At 44.1% G+C, this 25,379-nt stretch overlaps 1 protein-coding gene across 1 annotated transcript in view; it reads left to right on the forward strand.

Annotated features, from left to right (window-relative positions):
• Positions 1–25,379, forward strand: part of DNAJC11 (DnaJ heat shock protein family (Hsp40) member C11) — a 126,049-nt gene that overhangs the window by 75,292 nt on the left and 25,378 nt on the right. The window contains exons 5-7 of the mRNA XM_083162954.1: positions 12,237–12,365; positions 18,662–18,784; positions 25,104–25,177. Of these exons, the coding sequence (XP_083019080.1) occupies positions 12,237–12,365; positions 18,662–18,784; positions 25,104–25,177 (326 nt within the window). The remainder of the gene's footprint in view (positions 1–12,236; positions 12,366–18,661; positions 18,785–25,103; positions 25,178–25,379) is intronic.

A 25,379-nucleotide genomic window follows, 5' to 3' on the forward strand; every position in this document is an offset into this window, starting at 1 on the left:
CTGTTTACCTGTGAGGTGAGCTGGAAAATGTGCACTGTTGGTAGCTCTCGAGGACTGGAGTTGGCTACCCCTGCACAAGAGGATCTCGTCCTGTATGTACACTCATAAGTGACCCCTGCATTCGTCTGAACACGCAGGTCAATTTCGGCAAGGAGGCAGGTTGCGTTTATCTGTTCGCCATGCTGCGAACATACTCAGTCAGCGGATGGGTCTGAATCAGGCCCCTTAACTCACTTGATTTTATTCAATTTTTATTATAAGTACTTCTGCTGAAGCCAGGTTAAGTGCAACAACGAGTCACAGAGGTATCGGAGTGCGCTCTTTGTGTATTCCCGCCCTTCTCTTCCCATCCCTATAACACAGCACCTGCGGCCTGCATGACTAAATACAACTTCGTCAATTCCCTCACTCTACGATTTGCTGATGCACAGGTTTTTCTCCTGCTGTGACTTCCTACAAATGGTCCCCAGTATGCCAATTCCTAGAATTGCACTGTCTTTATCAAGATCATTCATTTGCATTATCGCCAATAACCATTACATTTATTTGAAATTTTAATTCACTGCTGCAAAATGTCTTTGCAATCAAATCCTGCTGTTCTGAGTACTTTAACAGTGAAACGTCCAGTCACTATTAGCTGGTTTTCTGTCATATGATTTTATTCAAATGTGACTTTTTACCGTTATTTTTAGTAAGGTTTTTTTTTTTTTTTTTTTTTCAATTCTTTTTTAACCCATTCATTTACCAGGCTATAAATAATCCTTACATCTTCTCTTCTTACCCCTTATCTCCATTAAAAAAAAATTCACAAAATAAAATAGCTGGGCCAATTTCCATCGGACGTCACTTATAAAAACGCGAGGTGGCGTAATCCTGCAGATGGCAGTCTGTTGTTACGAGACTGCTAGTAGGTCATCATGTGTATCTTTTATATGGTATCGCTCGGTTCCCATAGCGTCATAGTACAGCAAAATGATATAACCAGTCGGGGATCAGACAGGACGGTTTATTTATTTATTACAAGTTATTTATATGGCGCACACATATTCCGAAGCGCCTTACAGAGAATATTTGAACATTTACATCAGTCCCTGCCCCAGTGGAGCTTACAATCTATATCCCCTACCACATGTACATGCACACACAGACATACTATTGTTCATTTTTTGTTGGGAGCCAATTAACCTACCACTATATTTTTGGATTGAGGGAGGAAACCCACACAAGTACAGGGAGAATATCTAAACTCCACACAGTTGGAGCCATAGTGGGAATTGACCTCATGACCTCTGTGCTGTGATGCAGTAATGCTAACCATTACACCGTCTGTGCTGCCCAACAGGCCTGTTGGAATCCGTGGATTACTACGTTATGAAGATACTACGGAGGAATCTCTAGGGGGGGGCAGCAGCATTGCGGAATGCATCCACTGGTGCAATAGGACTGGTGCATCTGCTGTGCTAATGATTGATGGCACATTTACAGTAAGCATATTTCCTTAGGAAGATGTACAAATCTTGGCATAGTATGAACATTCTGAAGGGGTAGATAGCGCTGGGATTAGCAAGATTCAATTAACTTTTTTGTTTTGTGAGTCCAATTATTGTAATGAACTCCCACTTGTCATTCTTGCCATCACCCAAGAAATGAAGGGGTATTTAATACCGGATTCCAACTGTCGGAATGTCCCAACAGTTGGAATCCCGGGCCATTTTGGTTTGACCTGACTCAACAGTTGGAATTCAATGTCCGGCTCTCAAGTGTCGGGAAGTCCTTGGATCTGCAACAAAGGCTGTGGATTGACGAAACACGGCCACAAATTCGACCATCAACGGCCGTTTCCGAGACACAAGATCTGACTCTAAAACAAGGTCTGATCTGACACCCGTCAATGCTGTCGTTAATGGCAGCACTGAATAGGTGAGTGCCGCTATTTCCCCCCCTAATCTCAGATCACCACCATCAAAACCTTTTTTTTTTTTTTTATAACCCCGGACGTACCTTGCTGAGCTGATCGTTCTGTCATATTCACCATTCACGTGAGTCCTGATATGTTTTTCAAAAGGACAGAAATCGTTTAGACTGTTTCCTTGCTAAAATAAATAATCTGTTGAGTTAAGGGTTCTCCTTGGGAATGAAGGTTTACAGGCTGACACGCTGCCAAGGAGATTGGCAGCTAATTTCTGCACTTTTTTTTTCCTCCAGCCGCCCTCTTCTGTGCTTTAACACGCTTTTAAAAGAAAGACGGCCCCGGGGAAGCCGGCAGAATAGATTTAACTTTGTGTTTGAACCTAAAGTACAACCTGATAAAGTGCAAAAACTTCAATTCTCAGTGCAGTTGGGACATGCAGGATTTCATTTAAAAATATATACATATTTGTATGCAATATATAAAATATAGTACTGTGTAAGAGGCAGGGGTGGAATCGATGCTGCAAGTAAGAAGTGTTAAAAGTTTATTTTTTTTAATTAACCCTTTGAGTGCAAACATCTGTGTGATGCTCAAAATATCTGCTAAAAATGCCAGCGTCACTCACATTTGTTATAAAAAATGTTGGGTCAAAAAAGATTATATTTCCTATATAAGGTAAATATTACAGGACATTGTGATAAATATAAATGTTTTCTTGACAATTTTTTACACCTATTTTGACGTATTCCCTTGGCACTCAAAGGGTTATCGAAATGCAAGGTGAATTAACAGAAGAGAAATCTAAAACAAATCAATATATGGTGTCTCTTTGCCTGCAAAACCGCAGTAATTCTTCTAGGTACCAGCACACAGGGCCGCCATCTGGGGGGACTGGAGTCCCGGGCCCGGGCAGACATCAGGGCCTAGTGGGGTCAGCGGAATACCCCTGCCCCCTCTTGAAGTTTTTTTTCTTCCTTTAAATAGCGTTGCGTGAACAGCGGCTCCCCTTCAGCTCTGTTAAGCTGGAGCGCGAGACCTGGCACCAGAGAAATGCAGCCCTCTGCTGCCAGTGCCGGGGATCATGGGGAGGAAGCCATCACCGAGAGACAGCTCAGGCGGAGGATGGGAGGAGGGACCGGGAGGAGGAGGCCTGGTACCGGGCCCATGTTTTCTGATGGCAGCCCTGCCAGCACATAGTTTGTGAAGAAACTCCGCATGAAAATGGTTGCAAACATCTTGGAGAACTAACCTCAGATATTCTATGGATGTAGCTTGCTCATATCCTTCTGCCTTTTCATGTTATCCCAGACAGACTTGATGGTGTTGAGATCACGGCATATCATCTCTTCCAAGACTCCTTGTTATTCTTTACATTGAAGATGGTTCTTAATGGCATTGGCTTTACATCTGGTATAGTTGTCCTGCTGCAGAATATATTTGAAGCCAATCAGATGGCTCCCTGATGGTATTGTATGATGCATAAGTACCTGCCTGTATTTCTCAGCATTGACACTATTAGACGTGACCAAATCCCCATCTTTATTTTCTGAAATGCATTCTCCACCAAATCTCCACATGCTTTACTGTTACCGGAAGACAGTGTTGTATAATTTACATTTTGACTCATCAGGACTAGAGTACCTGATTCCATGTTTCCACACCCCAGTTCCTATGTTTTCGGGCATATTTGAGTTGCTTGGCCGTGTTTCCACATCAAAGGTATGGCTTTTTGATCTCAATGCTTCCAGGAAGACCATACTTCTCCAAACAATAGATGGGTGTATCTGGGTCCCACTGTTTTCTCTCAGTTCTCTGCTGATGGCACTGCTGAACATCTTCAGATTTCAAAGGGAAGTAAGCACGATGAGTCTTTAACCTAAATATCCTTGGCTGACCACTGTGTTGACAGTCCTCAACATTGTATGTTTCTTTGTGCATTTTCAGAACAGCTTGAACAGAACATCTTCAAACCCCATTTTGCTATGAAATCTTTGCCTGGGAGAGACCTTGCTTATGCAGTATAACCACCTTGTGTCTTGTTGTGGTGCACATGAAACAGTCGAATACAAGCTCACTTTTGTAGCAGAGTTTGGCGGTTCCTTTCCCAGTTTTAAGCCTCCTACACAGCTGTTTCATTTAATGACTGTTTCACCCTACATATGTAAATGATGATCATTATTTCACCTGTTTGCTATGATTGGTTGATCATACACTTGACTATAATCTGACAAAAACACTGTCTTAGTGCAAGTGTATCTAGAAGAATTGATGGTCGTTTCAAGGCAAAGGGTGGTCACACCAAATATTGATTTAGATTTTTCTTCGGTTCAAAACTGTTAATACTACTTCTATTTTTTAAAGCATCCTTATTTGCAGCATTATTTCCTCACCTGCCTAAAATCTTTGCTGTGTGTATGTGCCTACACATATATTTCGCAGTGCTTCACAGAAAATATTTCGAAAATTCACATCAGTCCTTGCCCCAGTGGAGCTTACAATCTATATTCCCTTCCACATGTGTACACACACACACATTCATTCTAGGGTTAATTTTGATAAGTTCTGGAGTACCACAGATGGACTTGAGACACTAAGGGGTAAATTGGTTGTTTTTCATCAATTAAAATTGATGTTGTGTTTCAGAGGCAACAGACCATCGTCAGGATGTAATACAGCCCGTGTTCGCCGGGAAGTTTTTTTTTTTTTTTTTTTTTTAAAGTGGCAATCCTTTACAAGGCATAACTGCTGCTTTAAAAACAAAAAGTCTAAGTTCATCCGGCATTCCGCTGCCCAGCAATCTCTGACTGTGTGGCCCATTTACCATAAGATCACATTTGCAATGCGATCTGGGCGGGATCTACTGCCCAGGATCGCATTGCAATATGCGATTCTGTCGATGGGCTGTATGTCTGCGGTTCCTGCTGCGGGGCCCTCTGTCTTACTTTCGGGGGATACTTAATCCTTCGAGCGGCAAGCAAATTTGTCAAAATAGGTTTGAAAATTGCCAAGCAAATCTTTTTTTTATTAATCCTTGGAGTGCCAGAGTTTCTGTACAAGATCCTCAAAATACCTGTTAAAAATGCCAGCGCTGCTCACAGCAACTGTTCTTTTTTATCTATACTAATTATTATTAGAATTATTTATACTAAAAGAACACTCGCTGTGAGCGACGTGGATATTTTGAGGATCTGTCACAGCAAAGTTGGCACTTAAAGGGTTAATATTTGTGGCTAATATTAGCCACAGATATTCAATAGTAAATGGGTCCCTATATTACATATCACTTTCTTTTTGCGCCTGAAACACAACCTCAATTTAGATCGATTATTAATGGTTTGAAATTGATAGAAAAAAAATTGATGAACATTGACCTTTTAGTACGCGGAAACAGCGACCCCTAATGGCAGAATACAGAAACCACACTGTAACAGAACAGTAGTGGAGTCTAAAGTATTTACTTTGTACTCAGTCCCCCCCCCCCCCTGAAAAACTATTTGGGCCATAAAATGATTCACTTTCTTACACCGCAGAATGCTACGACAGCTACGGAATAAGCGCCGGGCCATTATCCCTAAAGATAGTCCATTCGTGAACCTAAGTCGTGATCCCTGTCCTTAATTTCCAAGTGAATTGATTGGCTGCATTCTCGTAACGGTGATTGAGCCCCCGCAGAATGGTTGCCCACACCGCATCTTAGGCGGCGGCTGCACATTGAGGGAAGCTGCGCGGCTCATCGCCACGGTTCCCAGACGTAACTACAGGTTTGATGGAGTGTGTTACAGCCTTGTAGCGGATGTTGTAGGGAAGATTCATGAGAACACTGCGAACACAAGATGCATATTTGTCACAGTTAGCCAGGTGAGCGGTCTCGTAAATGCCTTCACTGAAGCCGCTTGTATCTGGGTGGGGGGATGATCTATATTCATGTGTTGTTTTTTATGTGGGATATAAGTCACCCGCAGCCAACAATGCTTTACCTTCGCTGCTTCATCCAATATATCCTGAGTTTTCTGCAGTACTTTTCCCCAAGTCTCAGCACAGAAACCGTTTTTTCTGTTTAGGAGCATTAAGGGCCAGAGTGATAAACCACCAGCCAATCAGCTACTACCTGTCATTTCTCAAACCCAGCCTGTAACATGGCAGTTAGGAGCTGATTGGCTGGTTGTTATCACTCTCCATTTTATCACTTTTTAAAGCTTGATACATCTGGCCCTAAGTGTTTAAAGGGTTAAACAGAGCTATGATATTTTTTATAGGTTTTATCTAATTTAAAAAAAAAAAAAAACATTTAAAGTATTTTATTATTTTTTTTTCATAATTTTTTAATTGTAAATCTTGATATTGAATACAATATATAGATACCCGTGTGAATATTTTATTGAATGTACCTGTTCAGTAGATTGTGCACATTTACCTTCACAGCTGCTTTGATACTGTAGTTTCACTATTGAAGTCTACTGAAGTTTGGATGTCAAAGCGACTGGCGCCACCTACAGCCAGCTGGAATGTAGTGCAGCATACTGTATGTTAACTGGCCACTGGATGTTTAGCGTGCACCTGTGACCTACATATAGAGTGCAGGCAGCCCTTTGAGGCAGATGTTTTAAGCCTGGTGAAGTGATAAATTGGAAGATAAAGCGCCAGCCAATCAGCCGTGTTTCAGTGAAGACAATTAAGAGTTGATTGGCTGGTGCGGTGAAGTGATCCACTTTATCACTTCCCCAGGCTTAATACATTTACCTCTTCATGTGGTAATGCAGTGTACAATATGTAATGCCAGATTTGGGCAGTGCATGGCTGCTAATTCCTAGTGGACCCAGAGGCTTTGGTAAATCATATCCACCTCTTTCTTTTGCAGAATGTTTACCATTCGATAGCAGCGAACATCGGAACGCTGCCATCAAATAGTAACAATACTACCATCACAATAAAAACATTGATGGTTGAATTGTCCATCCCTAAGCAGGGGAGGGAAGTGATGGTCAGATGCAAAGGCGTAACTACCATTGGTGCAAGGGGTGCAACTGCTATGGGGCCCAGAGCTGAAGGGGGCCCATCTTTACAGTCTAAGGTATATGTGCTATATTAATTTATTACCAACAGTTGCTAAATAGGGGGCCCATACAAACTTTTGCTATGGGGCCTATGAATGTCTAGTTACGCCTCTGGTCAGGTGAGTCTTCTTTCACCAAGGAGTTGCAACTTAATGTGCGTCCAGATGCGTGTTTGAAGCATTGAAAGCTTCCGCGTCTTCCAGAGTGTTGTAAAAGCATTTTGCAGGCATGGTTTGGAGGCAGACATTTCTAAGTATGCCAGGCCTGTGATCAATCACTACATAATGATAGTGAATGATCATCCCATGCTGCAGTATTACTATCCTGGCAGATGGGTGTCTTCTATGGGGGACATAGTTGGTTGCCCAATGGTTGTTTAAACCTGACACTGATATCCATGTCATGACCTCAATCACCAAATCTAACCAAATCATATATGGCATATTCTGAGACCTCCTTTCTCACCCACAAATGGCTCCTCTGGGGGATGTGGGGGGAGAAAGAGAGTGCGAGAGAGAGAGATAAGGACTTAGTGGTTGCACAACATTCCCATACCCCCACCCCGAGTCCTGCTGCAGCAGCCTGCCAGTGCATTGCCTCCACCAAGCAGATCCTGGTTTAAGCATTTTTCAATCCGTGATTGGCCTCCCTATCTACTACATAGGGCCCGTTTCTGACTAGAATGCAGGGCTGCAAATTCGAAGCTCTGTCAATTATTGAATGACCTAGCATGTGCTTGGTACACTGTACAATGGGAGTGGCTGCACGCAGGTTGATTGACACCCTGCAGGCGTTTGGGGGCCGAAACGCAGCATTTTCCGGGAGTGTCCTGAAAAACGCAGGCGTTCCTCGGCCCTTGGGAGAGAGGTCCAGTGGCGTCAGCAGCGGCCTCCTTCTCCCAACGGCCATTGCAGCGGTGATTAAGTCAAGACTTGCTTGGCGATGCGACGAGAGGGGAAAACCATTCCATGGTGAGTGGATTTGAATGGTTTTCCGCTCATGTGCATGGCTGCAATTGTATTGGCACCCGTGAGTGACATAGACCAGATAAACACCTACAAAGACCTACTGGATTTACTGACTGACAAACTGAGAACCAGACAGTATGGAGACACCTACAGATAAGACTAGATTAATTTACCTACGGGCTAATAAAAAATGCTGGTTATAAGGACAGGACGCCATCTTTCTGTTAAGACACATTACCGACTATTATGCCCTGGTCACTATCACACCACTCTTGGATGCCAAAGAAATTTCAACAGAATTTCCAATTTGAAAAACGACCCAGAAAACTAGACCAATCGGTTGCTTTGACTGCCACGGAGGTCCTATGCTTATGAAAAATGTGTGTGACGAGGGCCTTTTAACTCCAAACTACAATTGCTTAAAATGTGATTAGCGTAATCTGGTCATAGAACCCTACCTCACGCATCGCTTAAACATGATATTTTCTCTATGAATCCCTTCAGTTTCTGGGCTACGGCTGAGGACTCAGAGTGAGTTCAAAGCCTGGAGAATTTACAGTTACAATTCTCTGAAGCCTCAGATCATGAAAGAAAAAAAAAATCCATTTTCAAACTTAAAGCGCTTACAAAAGAAAGGACGGCATTAAACAAAATGTGTATTTTAAAGCCTTGTAGAAAATGTGTTTTTAAAGGGAGGTAAACATTCTTTTCAAGATGTGTTGCGAGGACATCTGACTGAACACCGTGAGCCCGGCATCTCTTCTGAACACGGGAAACTTGAAGATAAGTTGAGCGAGTTGAAGTGAATAACGACCTCTCCCACACGAATGATATAATGAATACAAATTGAAATGTGTATTCCCTCTGGTGTTTTCCCCGGCAGTGTATACTGCCTTGCTTCATACAGGCAAGGCCTAGGTCAGAGGATCAGGCCTTGAAATATGCCCTATAAACAATAGGTGGAAATAGACCGTGTGGAGTCATTTAGGTACCGCGTTCGTCATACAGTAATTGATTCTCCTGGTGGCCTAATGGAGTGATAACCTTTTCTTCCTTTTTAAGCAGGTAGCGTCATCGCAAGGGCCACAGCCGCTGTAAAAGTGAAGGAAGCAATACCATTAAGCCTCATAGGACCATGATGTGTTGTTGACATTCCCTTGGTTGCAAAGTTAATCAGTTGACTGGATTTAGTGCGCCTCATTTCTTTTAATAGCTGTTGATTTGCTGATCCATCTCTCTTACCCAACTGAGCCTAAAAAAGTTACAGCTCGCAGTATGAAGACTGCATCGTGCTTAAGGACGGCAGCCATGTTTGGCAGCTGTGAATTGAGAACATTCATGAATTCGCGTAGGACTGATTATTTTATTTTTTTAGCACTGCAGCAGCAGATTTTTTAACGATTGTTGAAGACAACCAATGAAAATGCACTCGTAATTGCCTATGTATTTGCGCAAATCACGCAGAGCAGATTCTGACCTGCTCGGTGAGCAGCAAATTCGTCGGTGCAGACGCATGTGAGTGGATGTGTAAGCGTACACATTTGCTCACACCGTAGTGCGGGGATTCGGGTGGCGTTTCTGTACTCGCTAGGCAGTGAATATACGGAGCCTAGAGAGCCGGTCTGAATTACCCCCAGTATTTCTTTATGAAGCTTTTTTTATTGATCTAGTGTCAGCCCACTGAGTAGTTCCATTGGTCTGAAGGATTTTGCTTCTTAAGGGTATCTGAAACATGTTAGGATGAATACCTTTTATTCCCCTGGCTATTTTTTCATCATATTGCTGTTATAGTCAGCAACGGCTCTTACCTCTGTGGAGGAGGGGGGCTGCTGTGATGTAGCGCCCCCCCCCCCTCCGCTACTGCCGCCGCTGGTCCCCACCTGTGGTCCCGCACATGCCCAGTCGCATCTTCGGTACTGCACAAGCGCTAGCTCCCAGCCTCTATGGGCTGCTTCAGCAGTACACAGACGAATATTCAGGGTCCCGGGTCTAGCGCATGCGCAGTATTTTCCTCCTGGAGAGCGGGAACACCTCCCAATGGTACTACCTTGGGTGACTGGTAGGTCAGACTTTCAATAGGAAGTCACTGCCAGTCACTGATTTTTATTAATGACTACACATGCACACTGATCATAGGGTGCATGCGCAAGGCCATCCTGCAGTACAATCCAGTGTCTTATCTAATCGCAAGCCGTTCACAAGATGATTGACAGGAAGCCGGCATTTGTGGGTGCTAACTGGCCATTTCCTGCACTGGCTGAGTAGGACTGCGGTTATGCACAGACTGCGCACAGTGAGAAATGTAGTCGGTGGTGAGTGAGGTGTGAATGGATTTGCAGCTATTCACTGATCTGCGATATTTTTGCAGCCAAGCACAGGGAGGCCTTTCACTCTGCCATGGGCGGCGGCTATTTAATAGCAGGGCTCTGCAAATTAGCAGAGAAGCAATCAGGTCTGAATTACCCTCAGCAAGCAGAGAGGCTTTGGAACACCCCGGTAATCTCTGTTTACACGGTTATGACCACCCCCCCCTCCAGACAGAATCAAGTGAAATAATTAGCTCCACCTGTGGATCTTTTCAAAATGTCTGTCTGTAATAAGTGCACCTGTCGGGTGACCTGGGAAACGTGAATTGTGTGAGAACCACTGAGTTTGAGAACCACTGCACTAAATAGTTGTGCAGGGGAGTACCGCCGATATTGTTAACAGTATCGGCGGTGGAGCGAATTGTGAACCAGGTTTGGAATACGCTCTCTCTGCATAAAAGTATTGGTTGGGTGCAGAAGCCTACACAATAGATTGAGAGCTAGAACCATCTTTTTCCTGATGTTATGCCCCAGTTACCATACTTAATAAACATCATAAGCTTGCGTAAACAAATCTATTTCTAATGCCCTTAGTGGTTCTTATAAGGGGATCGATATACTTAGGATATAGAGGTTTGTATTGATTTTAAATGTGCGCAGTCTAGATAACTATTATTTATTTGTGGACTGCTCTCATTTTATATATAGACAGAGAGCGAGAGATTTATAGCCAAAAGTGGTGGTGGGAAACGCAGGAATGCCTGTAAGTGGCTCCTGCTACTGTATACATCCCAGTGATGTCATAGCAAGATCATTTTGTGGTGTGGTACAGATTACATCATCACATATTATTATTATTATTGCCTGTTCGAGTTTAATGTTCACATAATAGGTGTAGCAACCCCCTCAGCCCACCCCCACAGATGGTAATGAATGTGATTTCCATCTGATTCACCCAGTGCCTGACGTTTGTTTCACACCTATCATTTGTACAATATTACTATACCCTACTGTGTCGTCTATGAAGGCTAGTGATGTGTTAATCTGGCCTAAACAAAATGGAGGCAGCCATTTTGTGGACAGCCCAATGATTCATTAGAATGTATTCTATCAAATGGTTCTAGTGATCTAACTGCAGCACAAGTACTTCAACACTGGGATGTCTATGATGCCTGGGTCTCCTGAATATTGATTTAACTTACAGTGGCTTCCCCCAAGGACATATCTACCATAGGTGCAGGGAGTGCAGCTGCTATGGAGTTGAGAGGGGCCACCTTTCCTGTCACAGTTACATGTGCTATATACTGGGTGTAGCTACCATAGATGCAGGGAGTGCAGCTGCTATGGGACCAAGAGCTGAGAGGGGCCACCTTTCCTGTCACAGTTAAATGTGCTATATACTGGGTGTAGCTACCATAGATGCAGGGAGTGCAGCTGCTATGGGGCTCAGAGCTGAGAGGGGCCCCTTCCCTGTCCCAGATACATGTGTTATACACAAGGGCATAGCTACCATAGGTGCAGGGGGTGCAGTTGCTATGGGGCCTTGAGCTGAGAAGGGACCCCCTTTCCTGTGGTATAACATTTTTCATTATTGGTAGATACATAGGGGCCCTTACAAATGTTTTCATTGGGCCCTACAAAATATCTAGTTATTACAACTAGACCTACACATTGTTATATGATATATAATGAACTAGAGGGCTGTATAATTTTACCTAATATGAACTTGGGGCACTGTTAAAATGGCATAACTGGGGGCACTGTTTAATATAATATGGACTGGGGTCACTGTATGTGTATTGAGGGTACTGTATGGTATAATGTGTACTGGAAGCCCTACAATGTGACATAACATGAACTAGAGCATTACTATGGTTCAGAAAGTGAGCTTAGGGCACGGTTACGTTTAGGTGTCAGGTGCTCTAAATAATGACTTATTATGCAGCAAGTTCCAAGTTAGAATGAATGTTTACCTTCTTTGTTTCTGCCTTCTCAGGGGACAATTAGCGTTGGAATAGATGCCACGGAACTGTTTGATCGCTATGATGAAGAATTTGAGGACATGCCAGAAAGTGGCTTTCCCCAGATTGAAATTAACCGTATGCACATCTCCCAGTCCATTGAGGTACGATCTGCTATTGTCTCACTGTATGAAAGGAGTTCTGCATTTGCAAGGCAGAACAGTCCCGCTTAGCATTAAGTGGTGATGAAATGTACAAGCTGTGCTCATCTTTATGTATAAAGGTGCTGAAATTGTTACCTTAGGCCGGGCTGTATCCGCAAGGTAAATCAAGTGGCTCAGTGAGATAATGCTCATGTGGGGATTCACATAAGCCTGCTACACAACCGGCCCCTGGGAACCGGGTGTCTGTGCGCTCGGAGGGAGAGACCTGTAAACACCCGGAATGATGCAGCTCTGGCTGATCGGCACTTTGTTAGGACAGAACGCGTTTGGCCATACAAGCAGCAGTGTTCGGGCAACTCGGTTCTAAACGGTCATGTGCCAAGTCTACCAATTTGTACTTACTACCCAGTCCTGCAGCCAACACTCCCTGCAATATGTTAATATACCACAACATATGATATTACACCCCTTCTTGAAACTTGTTTCATTTGCGACCTAGCCTGCCCACCTGTAGCGACACCTCCTGTTATGTTGCTTATCATAGCTTGGCAGGTACCATTCCATCTCCACTGTAATAATCTGTCCCCCAGCTGGCAGCCAATATTCATGTGTGTGTTCATGTTTTTATTTTATTTTTTTACATGCAGTTTTACCTTTCTCTGTGCCCCGATTTTTTTTATATTACTCTCGTTTCCCTGCACAGTTGAGCCTGCAGTGCCAGATTCAGGGGGGAGGGGGGAGCTGATTGGTTGGTACTTTCTCTTCCCAAGGTTTGATACATTCCCCCTTTTCCCTTTCAAACTGCTCTGCCGCACAGTAATTTCTATACCGTGTAAGGCTTTATCCCATCGCGATCACGTTGTACGATGCATGTGCAATCTGCAGAAAATTGCAGGTGCTTCATCGTTTGTGTTTTCATGCAACTCCAAGGCGGTCCCTCAGTGTTCCCATTATATAGTCAGTGACCTTAACCACTGTACCACATTGTCTCCTATGTATTCCTAATATGTTGTTTTATTTTAGCGGTGATGAAGTGTACAGCAGTGGCGGTCCTCTCTGCAGAATAATTCATGCTCATGTGTTTTACTAAACATTATCGGAAAACATCATGTGAAAGTTCACCTTAGCCTGAAATAAAGCATGTTTCCCTTGGTAATAAATAGAAAAGTGTCTTATCTGCCGCGGCCAGCCAGAGACAATTTAGAGTTCAGGGTAGTCGGCAGTTCCGTGCTGGACCTGTAGGTCTTACTTCCCTATCCTATCAAGGTCAGAACATTATAGACTTTCATTTAAGGTGGAACTAGACACCGGTTCCAGCAGGCTGATAATAAAAGTGCTGCTGCAGCATCCTTTCTCTGAGAACCGATGATATGACTGAGGCGCGTTTTGGAATTGACAGCTGCATTTATATAGAGTGATATAGGTCTAGCCTATACAGCGACTGCCTCTGTCTGTGATGTCACGAATATCGAGAAGTCTCATATGCTGCCCACAAAACGGCTCCCTTTAATCTGTTACATTGACAGAAGCACTTTAAATTATTTTTTTATATTTTTTAAATATGTTTATTGTGATGATTATTATTACATTATATTTATAAGGTGCCGTAAGTGGTTGGCAGTGCCGTACATGTGGCACTCATATGAACAATACAGGGTACACAGAACTTAACATTATAGTAACTGAAAAACCAAAACAGCACACAGGTAACAATTAGCACCACCATTCTCAGTATTTATTACCAGTTTTTTATATAGTGCACACACATTCTACAGCGCTGTGCAGATATTTCAACAATCACATCAGTCCCTGCCACAGTAGAGCTTACAATCTATATTCCCTACCACATGTACACGCACACACATTCATTCTAGGGTTAATTTTGTTGGGAGCCAATTGAGCTACCATTATATTTTTGGATTGTGGTAGGAAACTGGAGTACTCGGAGGAAACCCACGCAAGTACGGGGAGAATGTACACACTCCACACAGTTTGGGCCCTGGTGGGAATCGAACCCATGACCTCATTGCTGTGTGGCAGTAATGCTAACCATTACACCATCCACGCTGCCCAACAGTTAAAGACCTTTTAGAATCACCAGATTACATAAATATGAAGAGACTACAGAGGGATCTCTAGGGGGGGTTGTAGGGATGTAGCGAAGCAAAGGAGCTGTCCACATACTACCAGGGGTGGGCTGTTTTTGATACAGATGAACGATAACAAGTGAGCAGAGCTGCACATGATCCACAGTGTTGGACACAGTAGAGTTTTCTAGGAGGATGAGCATAGGAAAGTGACCCCTGGATTTGGCCAAAAGCAGGTCATTGGTGAAGTTGACCAGGGCACTTTCATGGCTCTTTCAGAGGAGTGGAGAGTACAAAAGCCAGATTGAAAAGGATGGATGATGGTGTTTTCACAGTGGCAGCTTTTGAGGTAGCTGTATGCCAGCCTCTCAAGTAGTTTTGGATGAGATCAGGAGAAGAGAGAATAGGTGAGATGAGCATGATTGAATAGTGATGGAAAGATGCCAGTAGAGCGAGGTTGAAGAGGAGAGTAGGCAGTGGAGGAGATGGAATTAAGGAGGGGGAGTGGGCTTCCTTGTCTGTGGTGGAGTTGAAGGAGCACAAGTGTAGAAGGCTAGAGGGAAGAGATGGTGTGGAGGCGTAGCTGTTGATGGGAGACTGGAGGAGATTTCATGTTCGATTGCCTTAACTTTAGAGGCAATCTGGCAGTGAGGAAGGATGGGAGGGGAAGGGGGTGAAAGAGGGGCCACATACTGAAGAACAAGTAGAACAAGTATTACTTAGCGATTGATAGGACAGAGCTGTAGATAGAGAAAATAAACTTGAAATGGAGGAAAGCCGCCAGAGTGAGATTTTCTTCAGAGGCTTTTGGCGATGCATGAGCAGTTTGAAGTGCCAGGGTTTTAGAATGGAGAATGAGGACAGATGAGATGGAAGCAACAGAGGGTGAGGTTATGGAAGGATTCTGTCTGGTTGGGGCAGGCAATTGTAAATGAGTATTGAGGGAGGAGGGTAAGATAGGGGTCCGTGAGACCAGAGCTGCCATTTGCTGAGGATGACTTTGGCCATAGGAAGTAGGAGATTAGAGAGTGAAAGAGATGCTGCTTTCCCACTGCCTACACGGGTAATGACCCGTTTTTTTTAAACGGGTCTTTAAACGGGTAAGAGCCATAAAGACTCTTTCCCACTGCAGCTTTTAAACGGTAAATTTAAACCGCACGATGAAAACAAACACTGTGCGTCTCAGCTGTCCGCTTGGTTCGGGTGTTCGGTTTGTTTTTTTTGCAAAGACCTTACCTGGACTACGTCGCGCTGGGACAGGTGAGTATAGTTTCCTTCCACAGCTTCCCAAATGGATTTCTTCGGACTCCGGACCGCCGACAGGGATGCCGAGATGGATACAGACGCCGACACGGACCAGGACATCAGGACCAAGGCTACCTACGGGCTCAAGATAGGTAAGTATCAGTATGTATGTGTTATGTATGTATTAAACTTTTATTTTTCACGTGTGTCAGTGTGTTTATTTAACTCTTTCTTTTACTGTGGAACTACAAGACCCAGCGGGCCCTTTAATGCCCCGCAGGCTGGGACTTGTGGTTCTCCAAGTCCCAGCTTGCGGGGGAGGCTTGCTGGGACTCATAGTTCACCAGTAAAAGACAATGGTTTTTATTCTATTTTTTACACCATACCATCAGCTCGATGCCCACCGCCCAGGGGCATCGAGGACAGCACCAGGCTTCAGCCTGGTCAGGTAAGTCCTGGAGGGGGGGGACCCCTTTATTGGGGGGGTCCCCACTCCCCCAGGGCCCCTGGCCAGGCTGACTGGTCGGTAGGGTTAATGCTTTGGCCGCGGGAACTTATATAATAAGTGTCCCCCGGCTGTGGCATTACCCTGCTGGCTGGTTGTGCCTGGGGCTGGTTCTTAAAATACGGGGGACCCCTAGTCATTTTGTCCCCCGTATTTTGGGAACCAGCCCCGGACCTGGAGCCTGGGGCTGGTTGTAAAAAATCAGGGAACCCCTATTTGTCGGGTTTCCTGATTTTTTTAATACCAGCCCCGGCTCCTTCAGCCTGGTGCTGGTTACGGCAGTGGGGGGGGGCCCCATGCCGTTTTTTTTTTTTTTTAACGGGTAAAGGGCTACCCCTTTCCCACTGCCGAAAAAACGGCTCCTACACGTTAAAAACACTGCTTTTTACACGGGTAACAAAAACCGGTATTTGTTACCCGTGTAAAGCAACCTGGAGCTTTCCCACTGCAGCTCTAGCCGTTTAAAAAGGCTAAAAAAACGGCATTTAAACGTGTAAAGCCTGCAGTGGGAAAGGGGTAAGAGTAGAAAGTGGTAAGTTAGAGGGAAGGGAGGATTGGAGACGTTCAGATCACATCGGAGTGGCTAGATGAACATCATGTGGAGGTGATCCGGGGAGAAAAGGGCAGATATTGTAAGGAAGGGTTTGGTGGGATGATGCAGTTCAAGTAGAGGACAATGCCCACTCCACCACCTTCGCGGTCATCAGGTCTGACAGAGTGGATGAAGACAAAACCACTGGTGGTGGAGTCAACAGAGGAGGGCCAGGTTTCGGTGATGGCGAGAAGGTTAAGAGAGGGGAAGACAAAAGAGGTTGTAGATAGTGGGCAGCTCATTGAAACCAACTTGTACATACTTTACCATCCTTTTCCATCCCAGTGGACATGGAGGGGGGATATAATAGTGTGCCGAGCGCAGTGAGGCACCATGCCCGAAGCACGGGGTTAAAAATGTGAAAAACGTGTCTAATTTTTTACCTTGTCTGTATTTTGACCGTCGGTCAATTGCTATCGGGATTTTGATTGTAGGTGAATCATACCTAACCTGCGGTCAGTGGTGGCGAATTGGCTAACTCACTGCTGTTACAGCAGTCCTTTTTGGAAAGGCATAGGAGTTAAGCCCCATGCACACTAAGCATTATTTTAAATATCATCACAATTTTTTTCCTCTTCTGAGCAATATCATTTAAAATGCGCTTAGTGTGTATGGTAAATATCGGTAAGGATGGCTAGTTAGCAATGACCACCATCATCCTGCGTGTACAGGCGATGGAGCACATTGTTAATATGGGACCCTGCTCCCCCTGCTGTTGCTCCCTCCTGCCGGAATCCACATGTGCGGATGCACTTGCCGATGCTGGCACTCCGCCTGGACCCCGCCACCAATATCGCTGAGTACGATCATTGCATAGTGTGTAACCGGCTTTAAATACACACTACCACACTTTATACTAACACACAGCTTTACCTATACTAATTAAATGGACATATGGTCTGGTGTAGAGGTCTATAACTGAGCAATAACCACCCTAAATAATCTCCATCCAGAGCAAAAGATTTTCTACAATGTGGCCAGTACACCCCCACTAATACACAATGTGTTCCTTTCTTACTACAGAGCTACTAATATAGATTATATACCAAGTTACCTATCAATGTTACACAGAAATGGCAGATGCAGTGATGGCAGGAGCAGTAGTCCAATTTACCAATCAATTTTATACAGAAAATGCAGTTGCAGCAGGATGGTAGGAGCAGTATTTTAATTTACCTATCAATGCTACACAGAAATGGCAGATGCAGGGGATGGTAGGTGCAGTAGTTCAATTTACCTACCAATGTTACACAGAAATGACATATGCAGGGATGATAGGAGCAGTAGTCCAATTTACCTAGCAATGTTACACAGAAATGGCAGATGCAGGGGATGGTAGGGGCAGTAGTCCAATTTACCTAGCGATGTTTATCAAAAATGGCAGATGCAGGGGATGGTAGGTGCAGTAGTCCAAGTTACCTAGCGATGTTATGTAGAAATTTCAGATGCAGGGATGATAGGAGCAGTAGTCCAATTTATCTAGCGATGTTACACAGAAAGGGCAGATGCAGGGGATGGTAGGTGCAGTAGTCCAAGTTATCTGGGGAAGACCAGCAAAAAGAAGGGGTATCATAACTGTTTCAGTAAGGGCCTGTGTAGCCAAGAAAATAAACTTCAAATAGTGTTCCTTATAGTGTATGAAGGATGTACTACCAAGTGTATGATTTATATATACAAAATGCCCTTTTGTCATATTTGCCCACCTGTTGAACCTATCCTGTAGGAGATCTGGGGCAGCGTTACAGACCGCTATGTGTAAAATCCTTAACGTTGGGCAACATTGTGGTCAGCTGACCGACCGTTAGAACACACTGAACATTCCGCATCTTATCTACTTATATTTATTTTTATCCTCTCTCGTTCCCAGGCACCGCTGACAGCAACAGACACCGCCATTCTCTCCGGGAGCCTCTCCACACAAAATGGCAATGGCGGCGGGTCAATAAACTTAGCTTTGAGACGAGTGACCTCCGCCAAGGGATGGGGAGAGGTAAGCACCGTGAAAGATAACAGCGGAGATCTCTGCATCCGCTCGACCAAAGAATTAGCCAGCTAAGCAAAAGAAACACATATGCAGCACATTAGGAATATAAATTGCAAAACAGGCCTGACGGAAAGATAGTTTGTAAACCGTTGTTTATATCATTATGTCTGTCTACCATCCTGTCGGACACAATGGGTTTTATACATCGCTGCCTGTGTGTGAAGGGGAGAACTAATGGCGCCTTCCAGCACAAGCCATCTCTCATGTTATACAACAACTGATGACTGTGATTAGGGCTTACCCGGTATTACAGAGGTCCCCTAGGCTACTAAAGGGGTCTATTTAATAAACCTTGGGCGGAGATAAAGCGCCGTCCAATCAGCTCCTAACTGCCATGTTGCAGGCTGATTTTGAAAAGTGATGGTAACTGATGCTGGTCCTTTATCTCTGTCCACTTTATCTGCATCCAAGGCATCCACTAGTGCGATTTGGGCCCTTTTCATACAATACCGAGGCACCGGGCTGTGGAATCAGATCAAAAGGGCCCAAATCGCATGTGTTTAACCTAAGAGTCCGTTCAAATGGGCGGTCCCATGTGCATCGGTGCCGGATCAATCAGATCCTGCAACCAGGAAAAGGATTGCATAGGATTCATTTCATGTAAAAGGACCGCTTACGATGTATTGTATGCGATCCTGCTGCCGAGCAAGTCGGTGGAGTATAGCGTGCGATGCCTTGTGTAATTGGATGTGGGTGGCTTTTAGTAAGTAGACCCCTAATGCCCCTTTCTACCCAGTAATTTGCTGTTCAACACTGGTCATTTTTTTGTGTGGAAGGGTCATCCTGGGTCATAAACCCCAGGTCTCTGAGATTTCTGAAAGTTGTAACTTAAATATGCTGAATTTGCTATGTTTGCTGCTAGGGGCCATCATTATGTTATAGTAGAAATAAACTGCGCTTTGCAGTCAATTTCTACTTGCGATACTGACCACGTGGGACTGCGCATCGGTATCGCGTGTGGTTGAACACTTTGCGATTTTGCCTAACTCGGTATGCGATTTTTGACTATAGAGTCAAAATCATTAGCCAAAAATGTACACACCTTTACATAGAAGTGCAATGATTTGTAGTTCAACAAATTGATCATCCGAACCAATACAATCAACTTTTAGAATGGTCGCCTATATACTTGATATTTTTCTCTTGCTTTTCTAATGTTTGGAACACATGGATGTTGCAAAATTATTATAATTTTTTTTTTTTTGCGACGGTTTATTTTTACCGTAGGGTTAAACTGTATTTTTGCCTTTTATATATGTAAAGCGATTCAGATGGATGCATAAAATGGTAACTGTTTAGCTCTGAATCCTCCTCGCTGCTGCCATTACTTCTCTAGACCTCCGATGACCCGTCATATAAATAGCTTATTTCCTTCTGTAATGTAGCATGTATAAATGTGGTTTCTGGAGATCGCACTTGCCGCTAATGCACAGACTTGCTGTAGCCAAAGGCCAATATGTAAAGGAAGAAGGGAAAAAAATCCTCTAATGCAATAATATTTCCTCCCCTAACGGAAACGGATCTCGCTGAGGTTTTTTTTTTTTTTTTCACCGCGGCACAAAAGTATCCAGAGTTTTCTTTTCCGTCCTTTAAGTCTTCTCCCGGCCCTGTCTGTAATTTTTACTGAGTATATAAATACTGCATCTTTAACAGGCGTTTAGTACTGCTGAGACTGGAGAACATCACATTAACATTGAGAAGCTGCTCTGAAAGTCACCGGCATTAGAAAATGAGACCGTGGAAGCTCTCTCCAACTTCAAAGGCAGTTCTCAAGCAGAACTGCTGACATGGTTTAACATGAGACTCCGGAGAGCCGTCCCAGGCCACCTGTGAGACCTGGAAAACAGTGGAGTGTAACCAAATGGAAATGCAAAAATGCAGCAATTCATCCAAAGACCCTTAATTAGATTCCGAGAGGAGAGTCAGTTATCAGACAGCCGGGGCTCCTCCGGAGAGACCTCTCCTCCTTTTATTCTAGCGTACAGTTGGCCCAGAAAAAAACAGGCTCTGCTGCCAGCTCAAGAAATGAGATTGAATCAAATACACCAGTTATAATTTAAGGGTTGAATGGGGCAGTGGCTGGGGGCCAAATTTTTTTTCCCTCTTCCCATTCAGGATGAAAGACGAAGACGTTTAACTGATTGCATTATTCAGGAGTGTGATCCCTCTGGTCCGCTGGGGGGGCAGGGGGTCAGTCTCTGATTTTTAAGTGCCAAGTGTCAGCTTCCCCATCCTGACCTGGAGAGGGGGGGGTTCAGCGTAAAAGGAAGATGGTCCCTTAGTTTTAATCATGTTTTGTTTCCTGTGCTGTAGAATTCATGTTCAGTAATATGTAATAGTGTGATCCATATCTGTAATGAATTATATACACTGATATCTCCAGCTAAGAGGTTCACTCTGCAATATTACATGTAATCTCAATACACACTATGGATCATAATTGGATTTATTGTCACTTAAAGCTTTGCTGACGGTAAAGTTTGGGCTTTTGTTCAACTGTGTTATTGCTCTAATGGTTTACGTGCTACTTCGTAATAACCTATATAAAGGAACAACATCATGTTTATATACCATCCAATTAAGAGTTGATTTGTATCTGCTTTTAAATAATTAAAAGGAGGCATTGCCAACAAAAGACTCGGGGCCCGTTTACTATTGAATATTTGCGGGTAATTTTCCAAAAACACCCGTTGGCCGGGAATATTAAATATCCCCCGCATGTATCTTGGAGCGACTGCAGCAGGAATCACCAATCCCTACAGCGAGCCCTATACTCATATCACATTGCATATGCGATCCCATGATAAATGGGGGGGTATCCAATTAGTTACTGCCACTAATTGCATTGCTTGGTCTATCAAATGAATCAGATGCTGGCACTTATCGGAATTGGTGTTTTCCTGCCTCAGGCAGCTAAATCCACGATTAGCTTGCATTTTTAACACACAGCTTTTTGCGGACACTGTAGGTGGGATCTAATGCCAGCCGAATTCGGAGGCTGTGAGGGATGCCGGCTAGACTCAGACATTTTTTTAAAGGGGCAGTCACTAAAGCTCTGTACACCGTATACGATAAAGTACAATATGCAGGATAACGATATAATTAACGATGCTATCGTACATATCATTCAGTGTGTGCCAATTTTGCCTATATAATATCTAGGTGCATATTGTTCTGTGAGGAAGCTCTAGATCGTTCATCCTGTAGCTCCAGGGGAGTTGAAGGGAAATCATTAACAATTTAGTTAGCTGCCTTTATGGCACAGAGTGTATTCAGCATTACAAGGCAAAACCATGTCTTGTAAGTCATTGCCCCTTTAAAAAATCCTCAGAGTTTGGCAGCCATAACGCACAGCCGCCGAACTCAAGTGTCATACCAAACGACTCTCGGACGGCATTGCATTCCGCCTTATGTGTTTTTTTTGTACACACCCCCCAAAAAATAAAATAAAAGCAAGCCATACTCGGATAGCACAATAATGGCCGTTAGGAAAAAATTTGCATTAATAGCCCGTTTTTTTTTACCGACTAAATATTGTCACGGGTAATTGGATACTCTCATTACAGAGTGCACATTATCGGGTACAAGCTTTATAACCATTGCTAACTTTTAGTCATAATACCCACAAAACCAGCACCAGCTGTTTGGCGTTGCGATTGGCAGTGGAGAGGAGATGAGGGTTTTAAGTGAAGGGAAAAGCGAAAAGGAGAGGGACCTTGCTTGTGAGAGCTTACACTATAAAGGATGTGGTAAGCAAGGGTTACACAAAGGGGATAGAATGAGAGCAAGGAGGGTTACGGTGAGATGGGTTTGGTTGAGAAATGGTGTCTGTTAGGAGAAGGGAGAGCCTTCCATTGGTAGGCAGAAGCATTGGCAGAACCTTGTAGATGGAAGTTGGAGGTGGTAGCTGGGATGAGAGGCGGCACTCGCTGTGGCAGAGAGGGAGAAGACTACATAGGGCAGATGTACTAAGCATTTCAGTGTGATAAAGTATAGAGGTAAAATACTAGCCAATCAGCTCCTGATATTTTTAAAACTAAGCCTGAAGAGCTGATTGGCTGTACTTGTTCTCTGTCCGCTCTCCAAGGCTTAGTACATATGCCCCCTGGAAATTCAGTTAGAGCTTTATAGGCTAATGCATAGTGTGCGTTTTTAAGCATATGTTCTATATTTAGTATTTTTTGTCTTGAATTGGTAATAAATATAAGAAATCACCTTTTAGAAAAAACGTGAGGACACCGCATTTAATATGCTAATAAAAGAAATGTCTCTCCACGCTGGGAAATATACAGTGTAGCATACGTCCATAGACAAAGGATTAAAATAATCATTCTTGAATAAAGATCATCAGAATGTAACTGGTTTGGGGTGGAGGGGCACAAACCTACCTTCTAAGAACAGGTAATCTGCATATGATCTAATGCCAAACAGCCAGTCGGGAAACGGCAATTCCAGATATTGTCATAGCATGTTCTTTGGTGGTTTGATATCCAGCACACTTCCATAATCATCAGGACAGGCTCCGGCCAATCAAGCAAGGAGTTGTGCTTTAACCTGGTGATTATGGCAGTAGGGAGTCAGAGGACCAGTAGGGGGCACCAGATTGTAAATTGAGTTATCAATCAAAAGTCTCGGCTCGTGTGATGAAGTGTTGCTGTCTCAGACTACAGAGTATAGTAACATTAAAATGTATTACTCAATGTGTAAGCAAAATGTGCGGTACTTGTTTAGTTTCACGGCGGCAGCGCACGCACACTTTAGCTATGAATCTTGTCAGCTTGCCAAACTTCTCTCAGCTACGTTATCAGCTGACAGGTCATTGTGGGACTTGTAATTCCACAGTGAAATAGACAGCCCGGCACACCGCTAACAACGGGGACTTCTCAAGTAGGCACACCGCTAACAAAGTGGTCGTCTAAACTAGACACCCCGGCACACCGTTTCTCTAAGCTATGTTATAAGCCTCGCTCCGGCAGCAGCGCGCGCGGCAGCCCATCGCTGACCGGTCATTGTGGGACTTGTAGTTCCACAGTGAAATAGATAGCCCAGCACACCGCTAACAACGGGGGCGTCTCAAGTACACACCCCGGCACACCACTAACAAAGGGGGTGTCCAAAATGTAGACGCAAAATTTAGACGCTTTAGCGTATAAATTCAGACTCCATGTAAACCGCTAAGAAGGTCGCACCTAAATTTAGACGCTAAAGCGTCCAAATTTAGTTGGGTATAGGGGTACATAGGGGTGCAGTGTGCAAAACACTATTAAACCTGTTCACAATGACACTAGTCGATGTAACAGTTGTCGACCTTGTTTATTCCACCATCCACGCCATCTCGAAGCGTGGCGAGCGGACGCGGTACGCATCCTCCCGACCTTTTCATACCCCCACTATCCAAGTCAGCGTGGAGTTGATTTTATATAGTGTGGCGAGGGGATGCGGAATACATGTGAAGTTATCCGCGTCCCCTCACGGGGCTCGCCACACTAAATAAAATCAACTCCATGTCGATAGTGGGGGTATGAAAAGGTCGGGAGGACGCGTACCGAGTCCCCTCGTGGGGCTTGCCACACTTCGGGATGGCGTGGCTGGTGGGGTTGTTTAGAACTAGACGCTTTTCAGTAAATACAATGACTACGCTACTCGCGTAAACAGTACTGCCTACGCTGACTACACTACACTACTTCTCGCGCCGCTGATAAAGTAGATTACAGATGTAAAACAGCTGGCGAGCTGCCAGAATTCAAACACGCGCTGCGCTGATAACATAGATGAGAGAAGTAAGGCAGTTTGGCAAGCTGCCAAGATTCATAGCTAGAGTGTGCGTGCGCTGCCGCCATGAAACTAAACAAGTACCAAATGTGCATATCACAGCAAAACCACCCAGGCCCTAGGCAGTATATTACGCTGTTTTCTCCTTTATAGAACTATTGGACCCTAGGCATGAGCATAGGTTGCCTAACTGATAATCTGACCATTGTACATATGAATTATGTGATCATACACGCTATATGTATCTATCTCAGAGTAGAGCTAGGCCTTTCCCAACTCTGAATCTGTCGGCATATTAGATCGGCGTGATTCTGCCAGTAAGCAAAATGGCGTCTTCTAGCTGGGCTTACTTTATCAGGCCCCAAGTAGGTTTAAGGAGGTCCAGTCATAGTCATTATTTGCCAGTGAGGCAGTGGGGTGGGTTTTTGGAGGTGAAATTATTAAATTCTGCTAATTGTATACATCTGTTTTTTTCTTCTTTCTTTATTTATAGTTAGAGTTCGAAGCTGGCGATCTTCACGGACCTCTGTGTGGATTTAAGATTTTTCGTAATCTTGCACATAAATGGTAACGTATGGCAAACATGCCGCCTTTTTTATGTTACATAAATAGTGTTTATTTTAGACCCGTGCAGTTCCTCTCTCTGCTGTTGTGCTTCTAGCACAGTCAGATCTGTATTTCAGACATACAGACCAAACTGTGCTAGAAGCAGCTTCACACAGCAGAGAGTGACACCCTAGGCAGGAAAGAGGAGCTGCACAGATTTTGT

Source organism: Crinia signifera, chromosome 19, assembly GCF_055691185.1.
Source record: "Crinia signifera chromosome 19, ASM5569118v1, whole genome shotgun sequence".
Taxonomy (NCBI): domain Eukaryota; kingdom Metazoa; phylum Chordata; class Amphibia; order Anura; family Myobatrachidae; genus Crinia; species Crinia signifera.